At 34.5% G+C, this 13450-nt stretch overlaps 1 protein-coding gene across 1 annotated transcript in view; it reads left to right on the top strand.

The window, feature by feature from the left end:
- The window catches only part of LOC131420237 (zinc finger protein 383-like), a 28490-nt gene extending 23174 nt beyond the window's left edge, over positions 1-5316 (top strand). Inside the window, exon 4 of the mRNA XM_058566122.1 lies at positions 3621-5316. Coding sequence (XP_058422105.1) covers positions 3621-4810 — 1190 coding nt within the window. The 3' untranslated portion in view covers positions 4811-5316. The remainder of the gene's footprint in view (positions 1-3620) is intronic.
- Positions 5317-13450: the final 8134 nt, after the last annotated feature.

The following is a 13450-nucleotide window of genomic DNA, read 5'->3' as shown; positions in this document are numbered from 1 at the left end:
TCTTAGTAGTGGGGATAGGGGACTGGTCAATAAAAAGTGTAATGCTTGGGATTTTCCTAAAAACATCATTAAGGAAAGGATCAAACTATTTTCAAGTAATTTAACTGGATCCCAGAACAAAGCTCAAGAAGATTTAGGGGAATGCAGAATACAGCACTCAAGGTAAACCTCATAGTGTGTAGCATTCAATCAAAGATTACTATGCATGCAAAGGGGGAGAAAAAAAAGAAGACTCGTAATGATGGGAATTTTTAACCAATCAAAATTAACCCAGAACTGACAAATATTAGCATTAGCAGAAAACATTGACAATGATAATTATAAATGTTCAAAAATTAAGTAGAGACAGACACACAGTATATTTTTCAACTCAAATTTCATTTCTAGAGTTGAAAACTACAATGTCTAGGTTGAAAAATACACTGGATGGGGTTAATGATGGATTAGACATTGCAGAAGACATTAGATAGTGCAGAAGAAATTAGTGAACTTGAAAGCAAAGCAATACAAACTTATCTAATATGAAAGAAAATTTTTATAAAGAGCATTAGTGTCTGTGGGATAACTTGAAGCAGCCTTATCATACAAGTATTTGGAGTTCCCCCAAAAAGAGGAGTGGTAGCAGAAAATTTTTTGAAGAAATAATGGCTGAAACTTGACAAAAACAGATCCAACAAGCTTAGTGAGCCCATAGCAGAAGACACATTTAAGAAAAAAAAGGACATGTCATAATCAAATTGCTCAAAGGCATTATAGATATTTCAGGTTTCAAGATTTTTATGTTCTTTAGTCCTAGAGGAAGTTACAGTTAAGCAAGGTAATAAGAGTCTGTCAAATGGTGTATGTTGTATCACAGTGACTGGAAATTTTCTCATCCAAAATCTGACTGGTTGCCTCTGGGTGGCACTCACTAGCTTTTAAAATAAAGCCCAGTCTACAGTCCACACAGAGCTTTGGAAAGAATTTGTTGGTACCAGCACTCCAGCTTCTAACAGGGCATCAAAGTGGTAATCTCTTTTTTTCCACCAGGTATCCTATTCTGTTTCAAGTTAACAACCGTTTTGAGCTGTGGCAATTCTGTTGGTTTCTGTTTAGCATTTCTACTCAATATTAACTAAACTGAATTTACGTGCCTTCTGTTTTACAATACTAAATAAAGGAAGTATTCCTAGACAAACATAAGGTCTGTTCTTGTCATATGTTCAGGTAGAGGAGATGCAACCACTTCACATAAATTGTGTTCATTTCAATTTTTATCCAAGCTTTCAACTAAATCCCATCAACTATTACATTTTCATATCCTCCCAATCTAAATGTAGTCCTCAATAAGACTTCACCAATGGGTTTTGAATCATGGTGTATTGGATTCCCATGTCAAGGAGTCCCAGAAAAATTTCTTCCCTGCCCCTTGGCCATTTAACCCACACATTTGCATGTGGCCTTGGGTCTCCAGCCAGAGGTTGGGCCAAAGGGCCTTAGCCCTTTGCTCAATCCTTATACTGATTAGTTCTCCACAGGCAATTTGAAGTCAGATTCCTCATTGTTATCTTTGCCTTGAAGTTTTCTAGCTTCTTTCAAACCAGGGTAAATACAGCAGATTTGTTTAGTGCCCTTCATTGTTGGACTGACACAGGCTTCTGTTGATCCACCCCATCTCCAATAGTGCTGCATTAAGACCTTTGTTTTGCTTCCATCATTTTTTGCTTTATTCTCATTTCTTAGCCATTCATTGATTTCCACCCTTCTTTGATGAGTCCCTTGACTCTCACCTTTATTTTTCTCCATTTTACAAATCACTCTAATTGTCTTAGCTATCGTTTCAGCATATTCTTTTTCTTTGGTAGTAGCCCCGTGGCTGTAGCTCAGAATGGATGAAATACAAACTTGACATGGATTACAGATAACAATAACCAAGGGATTGTGCATTTATCTTGTTTCTTTTTACTTTGCTTTTTCTTATGTATCCTATGAGCCAACTCCTCAGGAGTTAGATCTATCAATTCAAAATTTCACTGGTAACTTTTACCTTCAGTAACTGATTGCCACATAGCTGCAGTTTTATTCTATGGTTACTAGGTGGCCATTCAGGAATCTAAGTTTCATCAGCCCCCACACTCTCATCTTTCTCATCCTAAACAGTACTTTTGCCATATTTCGGTGAACCAGAGTCATTCTAGCAAATCCCACTTCTGACACCATGTGCAGTCAGGAGGTCCCCAAGCCCACCTTAAGGTTCAGTGAGTTACTAAAATGACTCAGATTTCAGAAAAGCTGTTATACTCACATTCACAGTTTATTACAATGGAAGAATACAGATTAAAATCAGGGAAGAGGCACATAGAGGAGGGTCCAGGAGAGATCAGCATGAGCTTCCAGTTGTCCTATTCCAGTGGAGTCACGTGGACAGCATTTACTTTTCCCAGTAATGATGTGTGACAGCACAGAGTATTGGCAGCCAGAGAGGCTCACCCGACCTTTTGAGTTGGGGTTTTTATTGGGTGTTAGTCATGTAGGCATTGCTGACTGCCACTTGGCTGCCCTCAGTCTCCAGCTCCCTCAGAGGTCAAGTTGATACTGCATGACCTAAAGCCCCTATAATAAATCACATTCTTAGCGTAGATTATCTTGCATGGCCCAAGCAAGGCCTCTAGATCAACAAAGAATCTTATCAGAGAGGATATACCAAGGCCTTAGAGTTTACCTACCAGGAACTGGTCAAGGACCAAACCTTTGGGAAAGGTTAATCCTTTACTGCATAGGGACTTAGAGTGATTTAGTGATTTGCTCCCCAAATTTTAAGCTAGTATTTCAGTGCTGGGGTACAAAAGTACCCAGTTCCCCTAATTTTACCTCAAGTCCACATTGTTACACATTTTATTCTTTTCCTATTTATCTGAACTTAACAGCTGACTTCGCCCTCAGTCTCTTAGCCTTTGCTGAGTAATGTTCCCTCCACTAAGGTTATGTTTCATGGAATTCCCAAATAGTGTTTTCATTGAAGTCCCCACAACATATGGAAGTCCAGCCACAGAAGTCTTCTCTAACTGAATTCATGTCTGACTCATCTGTTTTTCCTTAGGTTATAACTAGTCTGGATTTCTACCTCCTATTAACCTACCTTCAGATCATTTTCAATATATTACTTGTTAGCAAACTCTCTGTCCTCCTTTCACCTCAGAAACATCCTCTGGTTTTACTTATTATCATATTATCTTATGAGATAAATATATTCCTCCCCTTTTAGATTACACAGTATGATATTATGTGCATAAAAATATATATAATTAACCAATTCTTCCTTCAATTTGGATGATCACCCAGGGTAATATATATTTGACAAGCATCCCAAATAATTCTGAGTTATACAAGTTTTTGATTATCGTTAACTTAATCTTTTTCCTTAATCATTTTCCTCATCTTTCTATGTGGACTTTCTTCACTCTCTGTTTTCTTTTTTCATTTTCTGAAATTCATGGCTATATTTCAGTAGTGTCTTAACCATTCACTATTAGAATTTTATTTGAAAACATTTTCAGTTTACTTCCACCTTTTCTAGTATAGAAGTTTTATTTCTCTCAGAATAGAAAAAAGGTAAATGTTTGATATTTATTTCATTTCAGATCAAGCATCAAAGTCTGTGACCAGGAAACCATCTTTAAGGAAAAAAATTAGTAATGTAAAAACATTCCAATTGGAGTTAATGGAAAGAATTAGAAAGCCAAGTTCAAGTGTCAGAGATGTTTGGGAGTATAAAGATCAGTTTGAGAGACAAAAGTCGCATCAGGAGGCACATTTAAGCCAAGTAATAATCACTCATGAAGATGTACCTGCTTTCAAACAGCATGTATCTCTTACTCTACATAAAAAAATTGAAAATGAAGAGAAACCATATGAATGTAAGGAATGTGGGAAGACTTTTAGTCGTGGCTCACAACTTACTCAACACCAGAGAACTCATACTGGTGAGAAACCCTATGAATGTAGGGATTGTGGGAAGGCCTTTAGTTGTGGTTCAGCACTTACTAAACATCAAAAAATTCACACTGGTGAGAAACCTCATGAATGTAAGGAATGTGGGAAACCTTTTAGTTGTGGCTCAGACCTTTTACGACATAGAAGAATTCATACTGGTGAGAAACCCTATGAATGTAGACAATGTGGGAAGGCTTTTAGTTGGATCTCATACTTTTCTCAACATCAAAGAATTCATACCGGTGAGAAACCATACGAATGTAAGGAATGTGGAAAGGCTTTTAGAACTAGCTCATACCTTTCCCAACATCAGAAAATTCACACTGGTAAGAAACCATATGAATGTAAGGAATGTGGAAAGACATTTTGTTGGAGCTCCTATCTTACCAAACATCAGAGAATTCATACTGGTGAGAAACCCTATGAATGTGTGGAATGTGGGAAGGCCTTTAATAAGAAATCAAAACTTGTTCAGCATCAGAGAATTCATACTGGTGAGAAACCTTATGAATGTAAAGAATGTGGAAAGGCCTTTACTAGGAGTTCAAGCGTTATTCAACATGAGAGAATTCATACTGGTGAGAAACCCTATGAATGTAAGGATTGTGGAAAGACCTTTAGTTGTAGCTCATACCTTTCTCAACATCAGAGATTTCACACTGGTAAAAAGCCCTATGAATGTAAAGAATGTGGGAAGGCATTTAGCTATCGCTCAAACTTCACTGTACATAAGAAAATGCATACAGGTGAGAAACCCTATGAATGCAAGAACTGTGGCAAGGCCTTCACTAGGAGCTCAAGCTTTATTCAACATCAGAGAATTCATAATGTTGATTAACCCAATGATTGAAAGGACTGTGTAGAAGACCTTTTCTTGGTTCTGAGTCTACATAACTGAAGAGAATACAAACAGTGGAAACACCCTATGAAGAAAATAAATGTTGGAAAACATCAATAGTTCGAACTTATTTGGCATCAGAAGTACCCCATGAGAGTAACCATGGGGATTTACCTTTTAAAATTAATATCTATAATTTTTTTTCATACTCAATTTTTCAAACCATTTCAAATCTTACTCCAAAATATGAAAGTGCCTAAACTGGTCATTTTCCCTCAAATTCTTATCTCAGCACCATGTAATTATTAACTCATCTCACTTTTATGTTTCCTCTTGTTGATCTATATATTCTTATTTAAGTTAGCCTTATGTTTTGGGACCCTTTTTTCTACTAACTTGATCCTAAATATCTCTGCTTGCTCTCATTATTTAGTTATATAAATTTAATACTTTATAATAACTGAAATATATCTTTTTGTTTGAAAAGATTGCTTTTATTTTTCCTTTATAAAAGTAATACCACAAAATTTTAGAAAATATAGAGAAACATGTAAAAAGATGACTTGCAATTCTATCGACTGGAGCAAACCACTGTCAAATAATTGGATCAGATCCTTCCAGCTTTTGTTCTTAAGATATATTAACGTGCTATAACTGTACTTTCATTTGCCACTCCTATACCAGAGAAATTTTCCTGTCCATTGTTAGAAATCCTTTATTGTTGTAAAATGCCTTCATTATGGGGCTGTATTTACCAAATACATTTGATGATTTGCCTTTAATTTGGGGAGCTCATGAACAATGTCCTAGATCAGCATTTTTCTAGATGTCTCTGTATGCTTATCTTTCTCTTAGAAAAATTAATTTTTTTGCAAGTAATGCACAAATACATCCTACTCTCGAAAAGATTTAAACATGACATATTCCTAAATTCCTGTTTCGTACCTACTCAAATCCCTGTATGCTCTCCAAAGGTAACCACTGTTATCAGTTTAGTCTTCACCATTCCAAATCTTTGATCCCTATACAAATATGTAAGTATGTTTTGTGGTATTTTGTGTATGCATTATGCAATAGGGATATTCTACTTTGTAGCATGATTGTGAGGATCAAATGAGTTAATAAACCTAAACTTCTTAGAACAGTACCTGTTGCATTATAATTATTCAGTAAGTGTTAGCCATCATGATTATTATTTGTAGAAAGAAACTTAAATATATTGTTTACCACAGTCAGTCTTACATATTTCTTATGGTAGTTATTGTGTTATCAATAAAGTAAATATTAGGAAGACTTATCAGCAATTTTTCATTATTGAACATGAGATAATTCATTCCAAAGAATTAAAAGCAAAAACAGAACCTAATATGAAGGAAACACTTTATTCAGACCTCATCCTTTAGACTGCATAAAAATATCATGCAAAAAAAGGGCAGAGGAAAGATGTAGTAATGTGTCTTTATAATCAGTTCCAGAGAAGGAAAATCAATATAGAGGTCATGCTTCTGGATCAAAATCATAGTAATAACAAAAGACTTGACAGTAATAGTATAGCCTAAAACATCTGAATATCCATTTAATGCCCATCTAAGTAATCATTAACGTAAAGTGGAAATCAAGACTAAAATTGCAAAATCTCTGGAAGAGAATGAATGGCAAAGAGCTCACTGTATAAAAAAACCTGAAGGGTATAGCAAATACTATACCCAGTAAAATACATAAGACTAATGCATGACATGTCAGAATATCTGCAAGATTAATAATCAATTACTGATTAATTAATCAAACATAAAAGTCGTTTTTTAACAAAAAAGCTCAGTAAAATAAACCAAAAAACAATAAAAGGAAAGTATTAGGACAGAGGCAGAAATAATTGACATAGAAACATAAAAAGGAACAAATCAATAGTATGGAAATATTTTATTTTTTAAACAAGCAAAAACAAATTGTTGATTCTGATGAAAAAACTATAGAAGTTGCGAATAAACAATGTAATGAATAAGTAATGGGTAGACATGACAAATGCATGCAAATTTAATAGTTTTTAAATCAGTACTATATTACTACTATTCTTAATACATTTCAAGTTCTAGACAGAATTATAATTTTTTTTAATAAAATGTAAACTTCTAGTATTGATCCAGGAAAAGGTAGAAAAATCTTATTAGACCAATAATCTCAGGGAGAAAAAAAGTAAATTAGAGTTAAATACCTACCCCTAAAGAAGTCACTAACCCAACATGTGGGAATGAGAAGTTAAAAATGTACAATATTTAAGGAACTATTCCAGAACATATAACTATGTGCAAAGCTTGCCATCTTCCATGATAAATCTAGCTCTGATGTTAAAACTTACCTAGATTAATAAAAAAAAAGAACCTGGCCTGTTTCACTTATGAAAGTATGTTCAGGCATCTGAAATATATAAACTATAAATTTAGTTGTACAAAGAATAAAGGCATATAAGACTAAGGAATGTGACTTATTTCAAAATAATATTTACAATTATAACAATAGGTAAGGTTCTAAGTAAAAAGATTGAAAAAAGTTGTGATCCAATTCTAAGGACTTCTGGATGTGTTCTTTTGAGTTGAGTTAGGATTGAAAAGGGAGGGTATTCCATACATACACATATATCCCTTTTTAATATTTAAATAACATACAACTAGTATCCTAATTTTTAATTATTAATTGTTAACCCACCAAAAAAAAAAATGGCCAAAACCTTCAGCAGTGAGCAGTCTATGATATCATATGGTCATCCATTATAATCTGTAACACCCTGTCCTTTTCCTTGTATTGTGTAGCCCTGACATCATTTTTATTAATGTCACAGTCCAGCAGTTTCCACCACTTCCATACACTATAGCAACTAGGTTTTATTGCAGTGAACACAATGCAGAACATAGTAGATGCCATTATAAAATAAATTACTGTGAATATAATATTGAGTGACTTGGGGTACTCATAGGTCACTGAGTTACCCATTTCAAATGCCATGTTCACAGGCATATGCTTTATTTTTCTGAGTGTGTCCTAAGGAACACTGTTCCCCCAAAGTGCTTCCTAGAAGAAGGGTTCTGTTATCAAGCAAGAGTGAGAAACACCATAATAAATTTCTCTCTGGGAGACACCCACTATAGATAAGTATATCAAAAGGCTCAGAAACCTTGTAATTTAAGTGTAAAAAAGACAAAAAAGCACAATTTACATTTTTAACCCAGCATGATTCAAAATAATTTTATTTTAAAATCCCCTTTGCCTCTAACAGATATCATCTTTGGGAGTTGACTGTAACTTCGTAAGTATTTGCTTAACTAAGAAGTATGGCTGGGAGGATAAAGACTTAGAAAAAATCTTAAGTGATGACACAATTTGGCCATTAAGGGATTTCCTGTGTCTATTGTATTATAGACAGCAACCTACCTGACATGTGTGGGTTAATCGTTTTCTGCAGAGGGAAAATGCATGACGCCAATATTCACAAAGGTAATTTTTTCTTTCAACATTTTTATTAGTCCTGTGAGAGAGTTTTTAAAAATAATTTTTAATATTATAGTATATCTTAATAGGAAAAAGTGAGATTGGCATGTCTTTCATAAATCAATTTGAGAAAATCAGAGGTGCCTTTCTTAGTGGTAAAAATGTTAGCAAATAAAAGAATAGACAGGATAAAGTAACTAATTACAATGTTGACTCCGCCTCTACTCTTAAAATTTACTGTTATTAACTGATAAAATTCCCTTTTTCCTGTATGTAAATATATTACAACCTTTTATTAAACTCCAAAATTACAAAAATAACACATTTTCACAATCAACAGTGAAACTACACAGAAGTGAAGGAAAAAGTGTTTATCTCCATCTTTATTCTACAACCTCCCTCCTCTAAGCAAAAAAGCTATTGTTGAGGGCTCAATATATATCTTTTCATACCCTTTCTGAATGTTCATGCAAACTCCTTTATATATAAATGTTGCTTCGTTTTTTAAGAAAAGTGAAATCATGCTATACACATTTCTCTGTGGTTTTCTAATTCAAAACTACGTCTTGGATATCCTTTCCTGTGTGTGTGTGTGTGTGTGTGTGTGTGTGTGTGTGTGTGTGTGTAAGATGGAGGGAACAGTTGTGGAGGAACATTTATTATTGTTTTCACCCCTTTTATTATAACAGAAGCAAATCTTCTCAGTGGTGAATTTGGTTTAAAAAGGTGTGCATAGGAAGCCAGAGGTGGAGCTAGAGGGAGGATGGCAGCATAGCAAGCACCAGGAGTCTGTCTCCCCATGTAGCCATTTGCACTGGCAGACTCTGATGTAACTATTTTTGAATGTTGGAGAAGGGTTGGATGGTAATTGTGGTTAATTTTGGTCAATTTCAGCTCTTAGTACAGTAGCAGCTATCCATCAGCCCAACCCCCAGCACCATGGCAGATATTCATTGTTTCTGGAACAGCTTGCAAGCAGCTTGTGGGTGCCAAAATGAGCAAGAAGAACTCGGTCTTCCAAAATCAGGGATCAGTGCTGATCACTGATTACTGTTTCTGATCTCAGAGGTGCAGGCATAGAGGCAGGCAGCCACTTTTTGCAAGCCCTTCTCACTCTGGCTGAAGTAATTCTAGGGGATTTGAAGGGATATTACTTTTCTTCTTCTTTTTTCTTTTCCCCTTTAGAGAGAGAGATATTCAATGACCAGGACATTCACAAGCAACCACACATACAGTGGAATTTATAAACTCACTTTGCATGCCCAGAGAAAGGCACAGGCTCAGAAAATACCTAAAAAGTCCTTAAGTTTACATGTCAGGCTGATCCTCAGCACAGAAACACCCTACAACAATCAAACAAAATGAAACAAAATAACAAACCCTAGGGAAGGAAAAGAATTGGATTTTCAGAGTTACCACCTTGTGAGACTTAAATGTCCAGTTTTCAACAACAAAAAAATCACAAGGCATGAAAAGAAACAGAAAACTATGATACATTCAAAGGAAAAAAAATCAACAAAACTATCCCTAAGAAAGATCAGATGGTGGACTTATTAGACAACAACTTTAACGATCTTAAGCTCAAAGAGTTAAAACATGGACAAAGCCAATAAAATTATATATGAACATAATGGAAATATCAGTAAAGATATAGAAAACATAAAAATGAACAAAAAATCTAGAGCTGAAAAGTTCACTACTTGAAATGAAAAATTTACTAGAGCGAATCAAAATCAGATTTGAGCAGGCAGAAGAAAGAATCAGCAAACTTGAAGATAGGACAATTGAAATTATACAGTCTGAGGAACAGAAATAAATAAGGATTAAAGAAAAGTAAACAGCCTAAGGAACCCATGGGACACCATCAAGCATACCAACATACACATTATGAGATTTCCAGCAGGAGAAGAGAGAGAGAAAGGAGAGGAGAGATTATTTCAAGAAATAATGGTTAAATATTTCCCAAATTTAATAAAAGACATGAATATAAACATCCAAGAAACTCATTATAATCAAACTTTTAAAAGACAAGTACAGAATCTTGAAAGCAGAGAGAAGTGGCTTATCACATACAAAAGATCCGCAATAAGATTGTCCCCAATAAATTTATAGCTATAAATGCTTACATTAAAAAACAAGAAAGAAATCAATGACCTAATGTTACAACTTAAGAAACTAGAAAAAGAAGAGCTAACTCCAAAGCTAGCAAAAGGAAGGAAATAATAAAGATTAAAGCAGAGCTAAATAAAATAGAGAATAGAAAACAATAGAGAAAATCAATGAAACCAAAAGTTGGTTCTTTGAAAAGATCCACAAAATTCCCAAACCTTTAGCTAGATGGACAAAGAAAAAAAAGACAAATTACTCAAATCAGAAATGAAAGTGGGGATATTACTACCAATTCTACAGAAATAAAAAGAATTATAAGAGAGTACTCTGAGCAACTACACCAATAAAGTGGATAACCTAGATGAAATGGCCAAATTCCTAGAAACAGAAAACCTACCAAGACTAAGTTACAAAGGAATAAACAGTGTGAGTAGACCTAGAACTAGTAAGGAGATTGAATCAGTAATCAAAAATCTCCCAACAAAGCAAAGCCCTGGACCTGATCATTTGACTGGTGAATTCTACTAAACTTAAAGAAGAACTATTACCTGTCCTTCACAAACATTTCCAAAAAATTAAAGAGGAGGGAGCACTTCCTTACTTATCCTATGAGGTCAGCATAACCCTGATACCAAGGAAAAGAAAACTGCAGACCATACATCTTATAAATATAGATGCAAAAATCCACCAGAAAATCCTAACTCAAATCAATAGCATATTGAAAGGATTATACTCCATGACCAAGTGGCATTTATTCCTGGAATGCAAAGAAGGTTCAACATATGGAAATAGATCAATGTAATATGCCACATCAATAAAGTGAAGGAAAAAAACCACAGGATCATCTCGATGCAGAAAAAGCATTTGACAAATTCAACACCCTTTCATGATAAAAACACTCAAGAAAATAAGAATAGAAGGAAACTATGTCAACATAATAAAAGCCAAATATGAAAAACCCACATAATACTCAATGGTGAAAGACTGAAAGGCTTTCCTCTAAGATCAGGAACAAGGCAAGGATGCCCACCTTTGCCAGATCTATTCAACATAGTACTGGAAGTTCCAGCTAGAGCAATTAGACAAGAAAAAGAAATAAAAGTTATCCAAATTGGAAAGGAGAAAGTAAAAATGTCTGTTTGCAGATAATATGATCTTATACATAGAAAATCCTAAAGACTCCATAAAAAAAGCTGTTAGATCTAACAAATGAATTCAGCAAAGTAGCAGGATACAAAGTCAACACAAAAATCAGTTGCATCTCTATACTCAGTGAACAATCTGAAAAGGAAATTACCAAAAGAATTCCAATAACAATAGCATCAAAAAGAATAAAATACTTAGGAATTAACTTAACCAAGGAGGTGAAAGACTTGTACAATGAAAACTATAAAACATTGCTGAAAGACATTAAAGATGATAGAAATAAATGGAAACACATCCCATGTTTATGTACTGGAAGACTTAATATTGTTAAAATGTCATTACCCAAAGCCATCTACAGATTCAATGCAATCCCTTTGAAAATCCCAACGACACATTTTGCAGAAATAGAAAAACCCATCCTAAAATTCATATGGAATCTCAAGGGACCCTGAATAGCCAAAATAATCCCAAAAAAGAACAAAATTAGAGGACTCACGCTTCTTGATTCCAAAACTTATTACAAAGCTACAGTAATCAGAACAGTGTGGTATTGTCATAAAGACAGACATATGGATCAATGGAGTAGAATAGATAGCCGAGAAATAAACCCTTACATATATAGTCAAATGATTTTTGACATGGGTGTCAAGATTATTTCAGGAGAAAGGATAGTCTTCAACAAATGGTGCTGGGAAAACTGACTATCAACATGAAAAAGAATGAAGTTGGGCCCTTATTAACACCATAAACAAAAATTAGCTCAAAATGGATCAAGGACCTAAATGTTAAGACCTAGAAACAGTAAAACTCTTAGAAGAAAACAGCTTCACAACATTGATTCATGTTAAAAGCTTCACAACATTGATTTGGCAATGATTTCCTGGATATGACACCAAAGGCACAGGCAACAAAAGAAAAATAGACATACTGCACTTCATGAAAATTTTTAAAATTTGTGCATAAAAAGACACTATCCACAGAGTAAAAACGCAATCATAGGATGGGAGAAAATATTCGCAAATCATATACCTAATAAGATATTAATATCCAGAATCCATAGAGAACTCCTAAAACTCAACAAAAAAGACTGATTCAAAAATGGGCAAAGGACTTGAATAGACATTTCTCCAAAGAAGATATATGAATGGCCAATAGACACATGGTAAGATGTTTGACATCACTAATAATTAGGAAAATGCTAATCAAAACTACAGTGAGATATCACCTCACAGCCATTAGGAAGCTACCATCAAAAAAAAAACCCCAGAAAACAAATGTTGGCAAGGATGTGAAGAATTGGAAACCTTGTGCACTGTTGGTGGGAATGCAAAATGATACAGCTGCTGTGGAAAACGGTATGGAAGTTCCTCAAAAAATTAAAAATAGAATTATCATATGACTCAGCAATTCCACTTCTGGGCATATACTCAAAAGAATTAAAAGCAGGGTCTCAAAAAGATATTTGTACACCCATGTTCATAGCAGCATTATTCACAGTAGCTAAAACATGAAAGCAACACAAGTGTCCATCAACCAATGAATGGATAAGCTAAATGTGGTACATATATACAAGGGAATAATAGCCTTAAAAAGGAAGGAAAATCTGTAATATGTTACAACACGGTTGAAACTTGAGGACATTATGCTCGCTGAAATAAGCTAGTCACAAAAAGACAAATAATGTATGATTCCACTTATATGAGGGACTTAGAGTAGTCAAAATCATAAAGACAGAAAGTAGAAAGGTGGTTGCCAGGGGCTGGGGGGAGGGAAGAATGAAGAGTTATTGTTTAATATGTATAGAGTTTCAGTTTTACAAGATGAAAGTTATGGGGATGAATGGTAGTGATGGATGCACAACAATGTGAATATATTTAATACCAAGGAACTGTATACTTAAAA

Source organism: Diceros bicornis, chromosome 22, assembly GCF_020826845.1.
Source record: "Diceros bicornis minor isolate mBicDic1 chromosome 22, mDicBic1.mat.cur, whole genome shotgun sequence".
Classification (NCBI taxonomy): domain Eukaryota; kingdom Metazoa; phylum Chordata; class Mammalia; order Perissodactyla; family Rhinocerotidae; genus Diceros; species Diceros bicornis.
This window is presented reverse-complemented; position numbering and strand designations above follow the sequence as displayed.